The sequence below is a fragment of the Rhincodon typus genome, chromosome 3 (genome assembly GCF_021869965.1).
Source record: "Rhincodon typus isolate 14 chromosome 3, sRhiTyp1.1, whole genome shotgun sequence".
Lineage (NCBI taxonomy): Eukaryota > Metazoa > Chordata > Chondrichthyes > Orectolobiformes > Rhincodontidae > Rhincodon > Rhincodon typus.
In genome coordinates, this window is record NC_063334.1 from 77,430,881 (window position 1) to 77,449,795 (window position 18,915).

Consider the following 18,915-nt stretch of genomic DNA (forward strand, 5'->3'; position numbering starts at 1 on the left):
CTCAAGGATGCTGCAAAGATATCTGTTAAGGCCCCAGCTATTTCCTCTCTCGCTTCCCTCAGTAACCTGGGATAGATCCCATCCGGACCTGGGGACTTGTCCACCCTAATGCCTTTTAGAATACCTAACATTTCGCCCCTCCTTATGCCGACTTGACCTAGAGTAATCAAACATCTATCCTTAACCTCAACATCCGTCATATCCCTCTCCTCGATGAATACCGACGCAAAGTACTCATTAAGAATCTCACTCATTTTCTCTGACTCCTCACATAACTTCCCTCCTTTTTCCTTGAAATTTTAATTTGCTACCTTTCTCTCATGTCGAGCTCTGTCCTTGGCCATGTTCAATGAGGTTCAAAGCAAGTCCTGGGAAAGGCACTTTATCTTTGTTAGGCACTCTACAGACTTTTGGGCTCAATAGTGGTCTCAGTTCAAAAACATTGTCCCATTTTGTTTCTCTTTTCTTTGCAAATCTTGTTTTTATTATAGTTTGTCTATTGTTTTTGCATTCAGATCTCCTCTCGACACAACTTTTGTTTATTTATGTTCCATCATAAGATCACAGAAATAGGAGTAGGCGTGCAGCCCGCTGTAAACTAAACTCAACATTTCTGCTCCCCTCCAATCACCCTTGAAGATCAAAGATATGTTCAAATCAGTCTTGAAAATATTCGATGGCTCAGCCTCTGCTGGGGAACAGAATTCTAAAGATGAACGATTCTCTAATAGAAGAAATATCTCTTCTCAGTAAATTTCAAGTGATTATGGAAAAGGACAAAAATGAACTATATACAAAGGCTCTGGACTGAGAACAGTTCAACTTCAGTGCGATAAGACGGGATAGGAAAATCCACATCAAAGGAGTGGGAGTCTTTCAAAAGGAAAGAGAGGAGTGCAGAGCCAACATGTTCCCACAGAGGTGAAGAGTAGGAACAACAAGTTCAGAGAACTCTCAATGTTACAGGATTGGATAAGGAAAAAACAATGAAGCTTGTGGTACTTAACGAGCACAAGAGGTGTATAGAATGTGAAGGAGTTGCTCAAGAAAGAAATTAGGGTGTGAAAAATATTGGCAGGCAAAATAATGGAAAATCCAAAAGCATTTTAAAATTTTAGTAAGGGCAAGAAGATAACAAAAAAGGTTATTATTCAATTATTCAAAAAGGGTGGTAAGGATAAACCAGGGAACTACAGTTGAGTCTAAGATCAGTGGTAGGGAATCTAAAGGAAAACATTCCAAGGACAGAGTGAATCTCCACTTGGAAAGCAAGGACCAATCAAGGATAATTAACATGGCTTTTGTCAGGGAAGATCATGTCTGATAGGTTTGATACTTTCAAGGATGTGACTAGATGTGTACATGAGGGTAGGGCATTGGATGTAGTCTACATGGACTCCAATAAGACTTTTGACAAGATGTCCCATGGGAAACTGGTCCAGGTGGTAAGATGGGAACTTGGGCCATTTGGCAAATTGGCTCCAAAACTGGCTTTCAGGCAGGAGCAGTGGGGATGGTCGAAGGTTAATTTTATAACTGGAAACCTGTGGTCAGTGACATATTGCAGGAGTTGGTGCTGGATTCTTTGCTGGTTGATTTGTATATTAATGACCTAAATATGAATGTAGACACTATGGAAAGGATGTAATTGATGTTGCAGATCAGATTCACCAAGTTGTTGTCTGAAATGGAATGTTTCAGCTATGAAGAGAGACTACATAGGCTGGAATTGTTATCCTTTGAGCAGACACAACTATGGGAAGACCTGACTCAGTTAACAGAATTATGAGAGGCATAGGCTGATAGGAAGAAGCTTCCCCTTGGAAGAGGGGTAAGTAACCTGGGGAATGGATTTAAGGTAAAGGGAGGAATGGATGTAAGAGAAAAATTAGTTGACCCAGAGGGATGTCAGGTATCTGGAACTCTGCCTAAAAAGGTGGTAGAGATGAAAACCATCACAATATTTAGAGTCATAGAGATATATGGCACAGAAACAGACCCACCAGCCCAACTCGTCTATGCCGACCACATATCCTAAATTAATCTAGTTCGATTTGCCAGCATTTGGCCCTTATCCCTCTAAACCGTTCCTATTTATATACCCATCCAGATGCCTTTTAAATGTTATAAATTGTACCAGCCTCCATCACTTCCTCAGGGAGCTCATTCCATACAAGTACCACCCTCTGCATGGAAAGGGTGCCCCTTAGGTCCCTGATGAATGCTTCCCCTCTCACCTTGCCCTCTAGCTTTGGAGTCCCCCACCCTGGGGAAAAGATCTTGTCTACTTACCCCATCCATGCCGCTCAAGATTTTATAAGGTCACCCCTCAGCCTCTGACGCTCCAGGAAAATAGCCCCAGTCTATTCAGCCTCTCCCCATAGCTCAAACCCTCCAACCCTGGCAATATCGTTATAAATCTTTTCCAAACCCTTTCAAGTTTCACAACTTCCTTCCTGTAGCAGGGAGACCAGATTGGCATGCAGTATTCCAATGTCCTGTACAACCACACATGACCTCCCAATTCCTCTACTCAACAAACTGACCAATAAAGGCAAGCATACCAAATGCCTTTTTCACTATCCTAACTATCTGCCACTCCATTTTCAAGGAACAATGAACCTGCACTCCAAGGTCTCTTTGATCAGCAACTCTCCCCAGGACCTTACTTTTAAGTGTATAAGTCCTGCTCTGATTTGCCTTTCCAAGATGCAGTACCTCACATTTATTTAAATTAAACTCCTCCATCTGCCACTCCTCAGCCCAGTGGCCCATCTGATCAAAATCCTGTTGTACTTCGAGGTAACCCTCATTGTCCACTACACTTCCAATTTCGGTGTCATCTGCAAACGTACTAACTATACCTCCTATGTTCACATCCAAATCATTTATATAAATGACAAAAAGCAATGGACCCAGCATCAATCCTTGTGGCACACTGTCGGTCACAGGCCTCCAGTCCGAAAAGCAACCCTCCACTACCACCCTCCGTCTTCTACCTTCGAACCAGTTTTGTCTCCAAATAGCTAGTTCTCCCGCTTTTCCATGTGATCTAACCTTGTTAACCAGTCTACCACGAGGAACCCTTGTCGAACACCTTACTAAGGTCCATATTGATCATATCGATTGCTCTGCCCTCATCAATCCTCTTCGTTACTTCTTCTAAAAACTCAATCAAGTTAATGAGACAAGATTTCCCATGTCCAAAACCATGTTGACTGTCCCTAATCAGTCCTTGCCTTTCCAAATACATGTAAATCCTGTTTAAAAAGCATTTAGATAAACATTTGGAACGTGATAATATAGAAGGCGTAATATACATTTAGTGGGACTAGATAGGTGCTTAACGACCAGCGCAGACACAATGGGCTGAGGTGTTTTTTTTCATGCTGCAAAACTCTATGTCTATCTCAGTCTTAAATGAGAGGCCCCTTATTTTGAAACTATGCCCCAAGGTCTAGATCCCAGGAATATCCTCCCAGCAGCCCTTTGGTCTTCCACCACCAGCTGTTTTGTTCTTTAATCTGTCTTTCACCGTGCACTCTCTTTTCTCGTTTTTCTGCCTGCTCCACTTTCACTTGCTCAAAGCTACATTCTAACTTTTCACAGTTCTGACGCAAAGCCATTGATATGAAATGTTGACGCTGTTCCTGTGCCCAGAGATGCTGTTGGACCTGAAACATATTTCCAGATTTTTCAGTTTTAATCTCAAACCAACGAATGTGTTTACTCAGTTTACATAGCATTATTTAGATTGGTGCAGGAGTCAGTTTGTCTCCACGAGATTGGCACGGGCTGAGTGACACTGAACATGCATTTAAAAATTGATGTAACCAAACACTGTCATAGGCTCCAGTTCCTTACATTTAAGAATAGAGTCAAAATACTTTGAATGCTGGAAATCTGAAACAAACTGAGAGAATGTTTCCTCCTCAATGTCCAAAGCCTTAAACAAATCTTGCAAGTGATGCAGCATTTCATTTGTACTTTTTTCAATGTAGTGCTCTGCATGTGCTGCTCACAATGTGGTCTCCTTTACATTGGTGAGAGGAGACACAGATTAGGTGACCACTTTGCAGAACACATCCATTCTATCCGTAAGAATGTCTCTGACCTCCCAATTGCTTGCCATTTCAATAATCCATCTTGATTTCACACTAACATTTCTATACTGGGCCTGCTACAATGATCTAACAAAGCACAATAGAAACTCAAGGAATAACATCTCATCTTCTGCTTTGGCACTTTAGAGCCTCGAGGGCTCAAGATTGAATTCTGTACCTTCAGAAACTGACAGTATGATGTTTGTTAGAGACAACAAGGTGCAGGGCTGGATGAACACAGCAGGCCAAGCAGCATCATAGGAGCAGAGAGGCTTTTTTCTTATATTCTCTCCCACATCCCCACTTCCACAGCCTTCTCTTGGTTGTGTCTTGGTTAATTTTTCTCTTGGTAGAAAGGACCCATTCTTTCCCTTTCACACTTCAATTTACACCTATTTTACATCTCCTTTTCTCTCTCTCCACCATTAATAACCACTTTCGATTTTGTACTAGGCCTGTACTTCTGACAAAAATACAAAATAAATTCTCCCAACACCTTTCAGTTCTAAAGGAGAGAGTCAGTGGCACATTTACCATGTTTCTCTCTCCACTCAGGGCTGCTGAGTTTTTCTACCATTCTCTGGGTTTGTCTCACAATTAAGAAGTGAGTTCAACTAATGATGCAATAGTAGTGGCATTAAAGTAATGCCCAGCACTGACAGCAATAATACTTGAACAAAATATAGCAACAATACTACTTGTATGGCATTATGTTAAAACATGATGCTGGTATTCATTTTATATTTAATTCATTTACAATGCTGCACTCATGCCACCATGCAGTGTTACTGTCCCTAGAAATAAGCAACATTTTTCTGGCAACCTAAATGGCCTCTTAAAATATTTTTATACTTGCCTCTTTCAATGCAGAGAATTAAAATAAACTTTACAAATTTCCAGAAGGTCAAGTTAAATAGTTTTATATTAAAAACAACTTACTTCCACTGAGCCTATTTTTCTGGATCGTGGCTGTGGGGATTTTCGGTGTATGTATATGGGATCAGAGACCATTGGCCTGAACAACAATGTACTTTTTTCAGCATCTTCCCTTCTTGAAACTGAATCCTCCTCATTTTCATTTGCCAGGAAGGTTTTGCTTCCATTGTCACTCTATTATTAAAGGACAATTGTTACTCTTACAATATTATTGGAAAAACCAATTTCTATAATATATTTTTTCTCTCCATAAAAGAAAAACAGTGCCCATCTTTAACTTAAGAAAAATCTTAAGAAATACTTAATACACAAATGTTTCATCATACAAAAAGTAATAATATCCATACCGGAATTTTATTGATGCTTTTGTAAAACAGACAATTTTCTTAACCTACATGAAGACCCTAAAGGTCAATCATGCTTCTTGCTAAGTTGCTGTTTGACATAAAGAGAAAGCTAACAACCTAGAGGAACTCAACAGAAAAAAAGGTGAAATCAATGTTGAAGACTGGCCTGCTTATTAGTTGGGAATTAACAAAACTGAAACAAAGCAGAACAAAAACTGAGGAAATTATGGGTGAAAACTCCCTTTTAATAACTGTACAACCGTACTGGTAAAATTATATCTTCCATTAAAATAGAGAGAGTACTAGCAGTAACATGTATTTCTTCTTAAAACATAAATCAGGAAATAAATGACCTTATGGGCAAACCAAATAGTCAACATAAAGATGCTAACAAACTTCAATAAATTTGCTATTAAAGATCTCAATAGGACAAAATTAACATTGTACACAATGGGATACTATCAATTGCTTGGTGCACACAAATGGAACATTGCTGAAACAGGGTACATGTTGCAGAAGCTTTTCACCTTATATTAATCAAGATAAATGCAAGAATTCCAAATTTAAATTGATCACATCAACTTATACTACAAGAGAAAAGGGTGATGAATCAATGTAATATAAATAAATAATTTGGATGAAAATATTGGTGGTCTGATTAGTAAGTTTGCAGAGTACATGGAAATTGAAGAAGTTATGGATAGTGCAAATGGTTGTCGAAGGATACAATAGGACATAGATCAGTTGGAAAATTGGGTAGAGAAATGGCACATGGGAGGTTAAACCAGACAAGTGTGAGACAATGTATTTTGGGAGGTCAAATGCAAGAAGGAAGTATACAGTAAACGGCAGGACACTTGGGAGCATGGATACACAAAGGGATCTTGGGATGCAAGTCCACAGCTCCCTGAAAGCGGAAACACAAATTAACGAGGTGGTAAAGAAGACGTACAGCATGCCACATTCACTGAGGTGTTGAGTATAAAAGCTGGCAAGTCATGTTGCAGCTTCATAAAATTTTAGTTGGGCCACATTTAGTGTGTGCAGTTCTGGTTCACACACTGCAGGAAGGATGTGGAGGCTTTGGAAAGGGTGCAAATAGGCTTACAAGAATGTTGTCTGGATTGGAGTATATTAGCTAAAAGGTAAGGTTGGACAAACTTGAATTGTTTTCATTCGTGTCGGAGCTGGAGGTCAAGGGGCTACCTGTTAGAAGCATTTAAATTATGAGAGGGACAGGATGGATAGTTGGAGTCTTTTTCCTAGGATAGAAATATCAAACACTTTGGTGGGGGGAGGGGGAGTATAGGTTTAATATGAGAAAGGCAAAGTTTGAAGGTGTGCGAGGCAAGTTTTTAAACTCAAACGCTAGTAGCTGCCAGTCAGAGAATCCTTACAGTGCAGATAGAGGCCATTCGGCACATTCAGTCTGCAGTGGCCTTTCGAACAGCATCCCATCCTACCTCATAATTGCATATTTACCATTGTTAATCCACCTAGCCTGCACATTCCTGTATGCCATGGGGTAATTTAGCATAGCCAATCCACTTAACCTGCAGATCTTTGAACTGTGGGAGGAAACCAGAGCAGCCAGAGAAAAGCCACACAGACTTGGACAGAATGTGCAAGCTCCTCACAGACAGGTCGGGGAGGTGATGGCCTAGTGGTATTATTACTGGACTGTTACTCTAGAGACCCAGGAAATGTTCCGGGAACGTAGGTTCAAATCCTACCACGGCAGATGGTGGAATTTGAATTCAATAAAAATCTGGAATTACGAGTCTAATGATGACCATGAATCCACTGTCAATTGTTGGAAGTACCTATCGATTCACTAATGTCCTTTAGGGAAGAAAACTACCATCCTTACCTGGTCAAGCCTACATGTTCCTCCAGGCCCACGCAAAGTGGCTAACTTTTAACTGCCCTCTGGGCAATAAGGGATGGGTAATAAATGCTGGCCTAGCCAGTGCCATCTACATCCCATGAGTGAATAAAAATAAAATCTAAGGCTGCATGGCAGTCTGTGTGGAGTTTGCACTTGCAGATGGTAGAAGCAGATACAATAGCAAAGTTTAAGAGGCATTTCAACAGACACATGAACAGGCGGGGAATAGAGAGATAGTGACCATGTGCAGGCAGGCGGGATTAGTTCAGAATAGCATCATGGTTTGCACAGACATCGTGGGCCAAAGGGTTTGTTCCTATACTGTACTGTTCTATGTTCTATGACTCTTATTGGCCAAAGCTTTCCCAAGGGCTCAAATTTTTGTATAATTCAAACAAGGTATAAAGCTTAAACATATTCCCATTCTTTGCAGAAAATGTATCCACCTCATGAGAATGTATGTTGTTGCTACTAAATGTAGATGAGCCATATTACAAACTCAATTTTTTTTATCTTAAACTGGTCGTTGGTGCAGCCAGTGCTACCCAATTGTTGAATGATATCTAAGAATAGATATTTTAAAGAGTCATATAGCACGGAAACAGACCCTTTGGTCCAACCAGTCCATGTCGACCATAATCCCAAACTAAACTAGTCACACCTGCCTACCCTTGGCTCATAGCCCTCCAAACATTTGTTATTCATGTACTTATCCAAATGTCCTTTAAACATTGTAACTGTATCCGCATCCACCACTTCTTCTGGAAGATCATTCCACACGCAAACCACTCCCTGTGTAAAGAAAATTGCCTCTCATGTCTTTTTAAAATCTTCCTCCTGTCACCTTAAAATATGCCCTGTAGTCTTAAAATCCCCCACACAAGGAAAAAGACACCTGGCATTCATGTTTTCTATACCCCTCATGATTTAATAAACCACTATATGGTCACCCCTCAACCTGCTATGCTCCAATGAAAAATGTCCCAGCCTACCTAGTCTCTCTTTATAACTCAAAGCCTTCATTCCTGGGAACATCCTGGTAAATCTCTTCTGACCCCTCCCCAGCTTAATAATCTCCTTCAGGGTGACTAGAACTGGAAAGAGGTACTCCAGAAGAAGCCTCACCAGTGTCTTGTACAACTTTAACATAGCATCCCAACTCCTATGCTGAAAGGTCTTAGCAATGAAAGCAAGTGTGCTAAACACCTTCTTAACCATCCAATTGATATGTGACGCAAACTTAAAAGAATTATGTACCTGAATTCATAGGTCTCTCTGTTCTACAATACTACCCAAGGCCCTACTTTTAAATTTAAATGTTGATCTTGCTCTTTGTGCACCTTCTCTGTAGCCATAATATCATGTTTCTGGCTCTGTTCTATTATCCTAATGCATTTTGTCTGGTATGATCTATCTGTACTGTACACAAAACAAAACTTTTCACTATACTTAAGCATGTGACAATAAAAAAATCAAATCAAATAAGTCCTGCCCTTGTTTGCTTTACTAAAATGCAATATCTCACATTTATCCAAATTGAAGTTCATCTGCCATTCATAAGCCCGTTGACCCAATTAATCAACCTTCTTCACTGTCCACTATACCACCAATTTTGGTGTCATTCGCAAACTTACTAAGCAGCACTAACACATAAATGAATTTGATTATTCATTTATATGAATGACAAACAACAGTGGTCCCAGCATTAATCTCAGTGGGACACCGCTGGTCAAAGGCCTCCAATCCAAACAACAACCTTCCACCATCGCTCTCTGTCTCCTGCCACTAAGCCAATTTTGTACCCAATTGACAACCTCACCCTGAATCCCTTGTGATTTAACTTTACTAATTTTTCTACCACACGGAACCTTGTCAAATGCTTTACTAAAGTCCAAGTAAACAATGTCTACCACTGTGCTCTTATCAATCTTCTTAGTTACTTCTACAGAAAACTCAAACAAGTTTGACAGACACGATTTCTCTTGCACAAAACCATCATTCCTTGCCTCTCCAAATGCACATAAATACTATCTTTCAGAATCACTTCCAACAACGTACCCACCACCGAAATCAGACTCTCATGTCTATAGTTCCCAGGTTTCTCCTTATGTTTTGGTTTGGTTTTTGCAATTACCAGCTGGTTGAGTACAATCTATACTGTCTTTTATTAACAACCAAAGGAATATGCTATTTGATTCAGTCAGCCATTTGCTGTGATGTAGCATGACTTACTTAACCTGTTTAAATTTGACACTTTAAAAGAGTAAGGACTGCAGATGCTGGAAGCTAGAATCAATAAATTGAAACTGGAAAAGCCCGAAACGTTGACTTTCCTGCTCCTCAGATGCTGTCTGACCAGCTGTGCTTCTCCAGCTCCACATTTACATTTGACACTTTGTCTGAATGAAGAAAACCCAAAGACAAAGACAGAACAGGTTTATGCAACTCAAAAAATAACAGCTAGCATCGATGTGAAAGAAATGAGAACAGCACTGAAAGGAAAGAAAAAGAAAGCAGTTGTCATAGATGAGATACCAATGCAAATATGGACAAGCCTGGGTGAACATTGAACTCAAGTGAATAACAAATTGTTGCTATGAGTAGAGAAAGCATGAAAGCAAAACATTTTGTAACCAATGTTGAAAGGTCATCCAAGATTACAAGTATGATTGAGGAATTAAATCCCATCACGTATCTTCAAGGGTTGGGAGAGTGTCAAGGACCACGTACTGAGATAAATCATGGAAATCCATGAAGGTCAATTTGAATTTATGCCTAGAAGCACCACCATTTCTGCTTCAAGACAAGATGAAAAAATATTACGAAAGCCAATGCAACATGAAGATTGTATTCATCAATCTGGAGAAAGTTTATGATCAGATGTCAAAGGAACAATTCTGGAGATGTGCAGGAGTTAGTGGAGTTCTTGAGGAGTACATACAACTAATACAAGACCTGTATAGGGAGTGCCAGACAAGAGTATGAAGCAATGGGGGAAGAGTTTCAAAACCCAAGTTGGACAACTCCAAAAAAAAGTTCTGCACTGAGGACCTTCCTTTTCCTGATTGTCTACAGACATTATTGACCATGGCACTTCCCTGCCTCACTTGCTTAGCACATCTTTGACACTCTTGAACTATTCAGTGGGAAAGATGAGAATATGACCAAGTATCTCGCAACATGGATAAAGCACCAGAAGACAGGACTATGACCCTGACAACTTTAGACCCAATTTGTGTACTGTCAGTTTGAACCTAGGAAAGAAACATAGGAACAGGAGTAGGCCATTCAGCCCACCAAGCCTGCTCTGCCATTTAACACGATCGTGGCTCAAACACTCCAATGTCTTTTACCCACACTATCCCCAAAACTCATTATGCTCTTAATAATCAACAATTTATCAAACTGCACTGTAAATATACTCAAAGACTGAGATTCCACATCAGTCTGGGGAAGAAAGTTCCAAAGACTCACCATCCTTTTTATGTTAAATTGTACCTCGTTGTTCTAGACTCAACCAGAAGAAACACCTCATATGCCTTGTTTGTTCTTTCAGGTATTTTCTAAGTGTCAATTAGATCACCTGTCATTCATTGAAACTCCAAGAGAATACAGTGTCAGTTTATCCACCCTGTCATCAGAGGACAATCCCACCATCCTAGAAATCATTTTGCTGAGTCTACTTTGCACTCCCTCTATAGCAATAAAAATCCTTCCAGAGATACTAAAACTGCACATAGTACTCTAGATGCAGTCTAATCAAGCTTCCATACAATTGAAACAAGACTTCGGTATTCCTTTACTCAAATTGTCTTGCAATAAAGGCGAAAATTCTTTTAGCATTCTTAATAGCTTTCTGTACCAGCATCTGAACTGTCAGTGACTACTGACAAGAAAACTCAAATCCCCTTGTACACCTACACTTTCTAACCTTTCACCATTTAAGTATTGCACTGCACATTAGTACTTCCTAACAATGTGGATAGCCACATATTTTCCCACATTATATTCTATGTTTCTGCTCAATCACCAAGTCTGTCTAAATCATCCTGATAATATTTCACTCAACACATGCCTGCTTATCTTTGCATAATCTGCAAATTTGAAAATATTACATTTTGTCCCCATATCCAAACCATTGATTTATATTGTAAATACCTGGAACCCCAAATATTGACTGTGCAATACCCCAACAGTTATTGTCTGCCAATGCGAGAATGACCCATTTATTCCAACTCTATTTTCTGTCTATTTTCTGAAATCAGAGGTCCAATGATAACTGGTGGGAGACAATGTCAGAGATACTTTAAGTGGCAATGTAAGAGACCCAAAATATGATAGTTGAAGAAATAGATAAGGAAAAGTGATTGTGTGTGTACAAGTAAATATCTAAAACACTGAAGCAACAGTTATTAGATAGGAATTTGGAGGCAAAGTCATAGAGAGAAAAGATCACACGTTCAATGTACAGATTAAACATGAATGAATCGAAAGCATTGTTCTATTACAACTGATGAATAATAGCAGTGGTTAAATGGTGCACTTTTATACTCAATGATGCACGCACTCTACCTTTCCAACTGATTACATTTAAACCCTGAGCTTTCACTGGAAAGAAAGGGCAATGATAAGCAGTTCAACAATTTCAATAATCCATGACACAAAGTATGGTAGGGGAACTCAATTATCCTAGGTCACTGAGTCCGAGTTTCCAATATATGCCTGAGAAAAGTTCTACCTAGAACTCCATGTATGTTGAAAGATGAATGAAATACTGGAGTAAATTGCAGGCTTGATCCTCCTCTCCAAGCACCCAGTTATGGAGCATGTTAAAAGTCTGACTTGTCACCATCAGAAGTCAATGTTCCGAGTTTTAGATGCTAGAGGGAGGATAGAAAGGGAAGCAAGGGAGGAGTGGGAATGGTGTTTTTGATTAAAGAAAACATTACTACTCTCATTGGAGAAGATATTTCTGAGGAATCGTTCAGTGAAACTACATAGTTAGGAATAAGAAAGAGATGATCACCTCGATAGGATTGTATCATAGCCGCGCCCCGTGCTCCCCCGTGCCCCGTGCCCCGCCCCCCAGTAGTCAGAGAGAAATTATGAAACAAATATATAGAGAGAACTCATATCGGTAAGAACAATAGGGTTGTAATAGAAGGAGGTTTTAATTTTCCAAACATTGACTCAGTCTGCCATCGTGTTAAAGGCTTGGATGGTGAGGCATTTGTTAAATGTGTTCAAGGAAATTTTCTTTATCAAATTATAAATGTACCTACTAAAGAAGGAGCAAAACTTGACCTTCTCTTGGGAAGTAAGGCAGGGCAAGAGACTGAAGTGTTAGCAAGGGAACACTTTGGGCCTAGTGAGCATAATTCTATTAGTTTTAACATATTTATGGAAAAGGATAAGTTTTCCATAAAAGTTAATGTTCGTAATTGGAGTAAAGCAAATTTTAACAGTATGAGGCAAGAACTTTCGAAAGTTGATTGTTGAGTTGACTATCCACAGATAGAGATAACAGACAAGTGGGAGGCTTTCAAAAGTGTGATAACAAGAGTTCAGAGGCATTATGTTCCTGCTAGAATGAAGGGTAAAGCTGGTAAGAGTAGGGTACAATAGGTGAATAAGGATATTGAAGTTCTAGTCAAGAATAAGAATCATATACGAGATATAGACAAGTGGAATCAAATGAATCTCTTTAAGAACATAAAGTGTGCAGTGACATTTTTAAGAAGGAAATCAGAAGGACAAAGAGAAGATTTGAGATAGCCTTGGCAGGTAAGGTTAAAGATAATCCAAAGAGATTCTACAAGTACATTAAGAGCAAAAGAGCAATTATACAGAGAATAGGGCCCCTTAAAGATCAATGAGGTCATCTGTGCGTTGAACCTCGAGATGAACATTTCACGTCAGCTTGGAGAAAGAAATGGAGATTAGAGAACTGGATGCTCAGATTGGTGCTATTGGGAAAAATTGATATCAATATAAATAACTTTGTTTGCATAATTTGAATATAGTTTGGATTGCCTTGGGTCTCGAATAGGCCCCCAGTAGATTCTAAGCACCATTAATCTGTGTTAGAACCTTCTGCATTTATTATGCTTTGCTTTCTGTTCTAACTACAGCTAGCTAACTACATTATTATCATATTGCTACCTTCACATACCAAATTTCAATATTATTTTAATAATTAAGATCAATTTTTAGTCAATACCCTAATGCATGAATTAGTTTTTCTTCAAATAACGTACAAGTGCTTCATACTGTTTTCCCTTCTTATGTCGGAGTAACTAGTCTGATTACTATATGTCAGAAACGTGAACCCAGATCTTCCAGTCTTTGGGATTACAAGAGACTGATTGTACCCTGAAAGATGCCAGTCAAGTCCCAATGCAATGACTACATGGTACCTAAGATTAAACATTTAACAAGTAATTATCTGGTTTCTAGGAAATCATTCACAACTGACTTAGAATCAGACACTTCAAAGGGGTCCAACTTATTTAATTTACCAGGAAGGAAAGCTAGCTAGGGCATGTTAGAGCAAATGAAACTTGTGCTAAATCCTTGGTAACTATAAAATTCACCTCCAATTATTCTCATGAATGCATACCCTCTTCATACACTTCGGTGGTCACAACTGAAACAAATTCCCCTATTAAGGGCTTACTGCCACCTATATGACCTCACATAGTTGTCATCCTGCCCCCACACCCTTCATCGTCCCACCCCTTTATTCAGTTACCTTACATACTTTCTTTCTCTCAGTAGCTGTCAAAGTGGTGTCGGGGTCCTTAAGCATTTTACGTTCTTGAATATTACTGTTGTAATAAAAAAGACTTCGGCAGCGACTCACTGCTGTATGGTTTGCTACACTACTTCTGTTGGGATGGATTCCCCATTGAACATCCAGGCCAAAAAACCATGCAAATCTTATCTAGGTATGAAATAGGGATTTTGACCCATATTGGAAGAGCTGGGTGATAATAATTCAATACATGAATAAACCACAATTATTACATTTCACATTGAAAATAAAACTCTCAAAATATAAACAAACCAACAGAAGACTCCTCAAAAATGAGTACCTCATGAGAGGCTGGTCTGTATCCAAAACCTGATGGAAGATTTTTATCTTCCTCACATCCTTTAGCACCAGGACTGAAGTGTAATTCAACATGAAAGCGTTCCTCTGAAGAAGGATCCTGAAAGTTAAGGTTTTGAGAAACAAATTTCTGGAGTGCTGAACAAAACAAGTTAAATACTTAATACCCATGAAATTGCATTAACTCTGGCCAAGTGGGCAAATGAGCAACTTCTGATTGGCCTTCACTAATACCACTCTAAATAAACTATCAGATGAACAGTAGTTTATCTGGCCTCTAATCAATAGCACCTTAATGCAATGTAGTTGAAACAGCTTGCTACCTTCAAGTACTACTTTGACTTTGTAAGACTGACATTTTTAAAAATAATAATTCCATTTTATGAAAAGAAACAAAAGGAAACTCAACTGATATTTTAAAGTCCAACTGGGTACCCCACTGTGTAATTATCTTACTACATGCAACGTATGCTATTAATTAAATATATACAAAGTTAACAAAATGTTTTGATGCATTCTATTTCTGTGTCAAGCCTGCAAGGTAAGCAAATGACTCAGCACCTATTTATAAGATGGTTCACAAGACCAATCTTATTGTGCATACAGCAATATGAATCTCAATGTACACAATAACCAGTAAAAATCTGTTTGCAGTAGACAGCAATGGAGAACCAAATTTGGATTTTCCAAAAAGCAAATGGAGGAGAGGATCATGTAAGACCCCTTTCCCATAAAAATGAACATGAGTATGAGTATAAGGTGATATAATATTAAATGTGTACATTGCTCTCTATGCTGTCTGACACTACTGTTGACGTCAAGCCTACGTTCACCAATCAATGCAGGTTAGGCACTTAACTGACCAGAGTGCTGGGCCTTTTCGGGGATTATGGACCATGGAGATAGAAAATCCAAGAGCTGCTAATTAGTTAGAGGCCAGGGGCTTTCTGTTGCTGACAGCAGCACTGGTAATAGACGTTGCTGTCAATAACATACTAAATATTTCACCAGGGACAATTGCTGGATTCCCGGGCACAGGTGTGTGTTATGGATTAGATTCATGGGGAGCAAGTTGCTGCAGAAAGGTGCACTGGTGTTAAGAGGCAAGGGTGGGGACAGGCTTGCAGAAACACTGCATCCCTTCCTGATGCCACAATCCATCATTAGGTACTGAGTTCCTGATCCATTTTGGCTTCCTCTTGAATTCCCCAGCACTACTGCACGGGTAATGGACAGTGATAACATTCTAGTAATTGTATTGAAGATAGCCAAAAGGGGATCATGCAAAACCTAAGTTGCTTAACTTTTAGGGTAGCTTATTGATGAAAGTCATATGAAAGATCTAATTGAGAGAAGAGATGAGATTGGAGTCTTATGACAACGTGATTAAAGAAAGATGAGATCTGAGAATAAGGTGTAAAGATCTAATTGAAGGCAAACTAGTAATTCATGTGAGCTTTTTGTAACTGTATGAATGAACTGCTGAAACATCTTACTGGAAAAAATCTTATGGCCAAGTATCATTTTGTCTCTTATTCTGGGTATCGGAACAAATCCTCATCATTACACTTGTATAACAGAATTAGTGTAATTTAAACAAAACCATTCCAGTACAGTTAAAACAGTATCACGTACTCAGCAATGTGGAAAATTGCTTAATAATGTCATGTTGAAAAAGAGCAAATCAAACTCAACCAAATACAGGCCCACCAAAGTAAAACAAAGAATTGTAAATACTGGAAATCTGAAACAAAAATGCAGAGTGCTTTAGAAATTAAATGCATCTGGTAGCGTCTGTACCAGAAAACAGAAGTTAACATTTCTGAAGAAGGGTCTAGACCCGAAACATCAGCTTTCCTGCACCTCTGATGCTGCTTGGCCTGCTGTGTTCATCCAGCTCTACACCTTGTTATCTCAGATTCTCCAGCATCTTAACATTTCTAGTCCATTTAGAAAATTGTCCATGCTTCTATTCTTCTTACCAAAGTGCATGACCTCACACTTTCCCACATTGCACTCCAACTGCCACTTCTTTGGCCACTCTCCGAACCTGTCCAAATCGTTCTGCAGCCTCCGCACGTCCTCAATACTACCTGTCCCTCTGTCTATCTTTGTATCGTCTGTAAACTTAGCCAGAATGCCCTCAATTCCTTCATCTAGATCATTAATGTATAAAGTGAAAAATTGTGGTCCCAACACTGACTCTTGTGGAACACCACTGGTCATCGGCTGCCATCCTTAGAAAGACCCTTTTAACCCCACTCTCTGCTTTCTGCCAGACAGCCAATCTTCTATCCATGCGAGTACCTCGCCGTACAGAGCTGTGCCAATACTTTAAACCTTACCTCTAACACCCGGGGCCCTTACCTTACTCAGCATCCTCCTGTGCAGCACCTTGTCAAAGGTCTTATTGAAGTCGAGGTAGATAACATCTATTGGCTCTCCTTGGTCTAACCTGCTCATTACTTCCTCAAAGAATTCTAACAGATTTGTCAGGCATGACCTCCCCTTGACGAAGCCATGCTGACTTTGCCCTATTTTACCATGCACTTCCAAGTATTTAGAATTCTTATCCTTCACAATGGACTCGCAAATCTCACCCACGACCAAGGTTACGCTAATCGGCCTGTAATTTTCAGTCTTTTGTCTTACTCCCTTTTTAAACAGGGGTGTCATATTAGCAATTTGCCAGTCCTCTGGGACCCTCCCTGACTCCAGCAATTCCTGAAAGATTACCACTAACGCCTCCACCTTGTCTTCAGCTACCTCCTTAAGAACTCTGGAGTGTGGTCCATCTGGTCCTGGTGACTTATCCACCTTCAGGCCATTCTGTTTTTCGAGCACCTTCTCCTTGGTGATGGCCACCATACTCAGCTCTGCCCGCTGAATCTCTCAAATTTTTGGGATATTACTTGTGTCTTCCACCATTAAGGTTGATGCAAAGTAATTATTCAGTTCCTCAGCCATTTCCTTGTTCCCCACTACTATCTCTCCAGCATCATTTTCCTGCATTCCAATGTCCACTTTTGCTTCTCTTTTGCCCTTTCTATATCTAAAGAAACTCTTACAGTCCTCCTTTATATTACTGGCTAGCTTGCCCTCATATTTAATCTTCTCCCTCCTGATTTCTTTTTTTTTTTGTTGCCCTCTGTTGGTCTTTGTAAGCTTCCCAATCCTCTGGTTTCCAACTGCCCTTTGCCACATTATATGTTTTCCCTTTTCTCTTTTGCTTTTATGGTATCGCTGACTACCCTAGTCAGCCATGGTTGCCCCATCATCCCTGTACCATGCTTATTTTTCCGAGGGATGAATTTTTGCTGTGTCTCCTGGATTACTCCTAGAAACTCCTGCCATTGCTGTTCCACTGTCTTTCTTGCTAGGCTCCTCGCCCAGTCAGTTCTGCCCAGCTCCTCGCTCATCGGGCTGTACTACAGGCCTCCCAACAGCGAGCATGAGATAGAGGCACAAATATGTAGACAGATTATGGAAAGATGTAGGAGCAACAGGTTGGTGGTGATGGGAGATTTTAATTTTCCCAACATTGACTGGGATTCACTTAGTGTTAGGGGTTTAGATAGAGCAGAATTTGTAAGGAGCATCCACCAGGAGGGTTTTCTAGAGCAGTATGTAAATAGTCCAACTTGGGAAGGGGCCACACTGGACGTGGTGTTGGGGAATGAGCCCGGCCAGGTAGTTGAAGTTTCAGTAGGGGATTACTTTGGGAATAGTGATCACAATTCCGTAAGTTTTAGAATACTGATGGACAAAGATGAGAGTGGTCCTAAAGGAAGAGTGCTGAATTGGGGGAAGGCCAACTATGGCAAAATTCGGCAGGAGCTGGGGAATGTGGATTGGGAGCAGCTGTTTGAGGGTAAATCCACATTTGATATGTGGGAGGCTTTTAAAGAGCGGTTGATTAGAGTGCAGGACACACATGTCCCTGTGAAAATGAGGGATCAAAAGGGCAAGATTAGGGAACCATGGATGACAGGTGAAATTGTGAGACTAGCAAAGAGGAAAAAGAAAGCATACATAAGGTCTAGGCGACTGAAAACAGATGAAGCTTTGGAAGAATATCGGGAAAGTAGGACTAATCTGAAACGAGGAATTAAGAGGGCTAAAAGGGGTCATGAAATATCTTTAGCAAACAGGGTTAACGAAAATCCCAAAGCCTTTTATTCATACATAAGGAGCAAGAGGGTAACTAGAGAAAGGGTTGGCCCACTCAAGGACAAAGGAGGGAAGTTATGCAAGGAATCAGAGAAAATGAGTGAGATTCTTAATGAGTACTTTACGTCGGTATTCACTGAGGAGAGAGACATGACGAACGTTGAGGTTAGGGATAGAGTTTTGATTTTTTGTGGGTAAGGCAGGAATGGGGGGGGCGGGGGGGAGAGCAGTGTTGGGTATTCTAAAAGGAATTAGGGTGGACAAGTCCCCAGGTCCAGATGGGATCTATCCCAGGTTGCTGAGGGAAGCGAGTGAGGAAATAGCTGGGGCCTTAACAGATATCTTTGCAGCATCCTTGAG

At 40.0% G+C, this 18,915-nt stretch overlaps 1 protein-coding gene across 1 annotated transcript in view; it reads right to left on the bottom strand.

The window, feature by feature from the left end:
- Positions 1-18,915, bottom strand: part of ppip5k2 (diphosphoinositol pentakisphosphate kinase 2) — a 198,270-nt gene that overhangs the window by 52,149 nt on the left and 127,206 nt on the right. Inside the window, exons 21-22 of the mRNA XM_048593691.1 lie at positions 14,369-14,485; positions 5,043-5,213 (exon numbers count right to left, since the gene is read on the bottom strand). Of these exons, the coding sequence (XP_048449648.1) occupies positions 5,043-5,213; positions 14,369-14,485 (288 nt within the window). The remainder of the gene's footprint in view (positions 1-5,042; positions 5,214-14,368; positions 14,486-18,915) is intronic.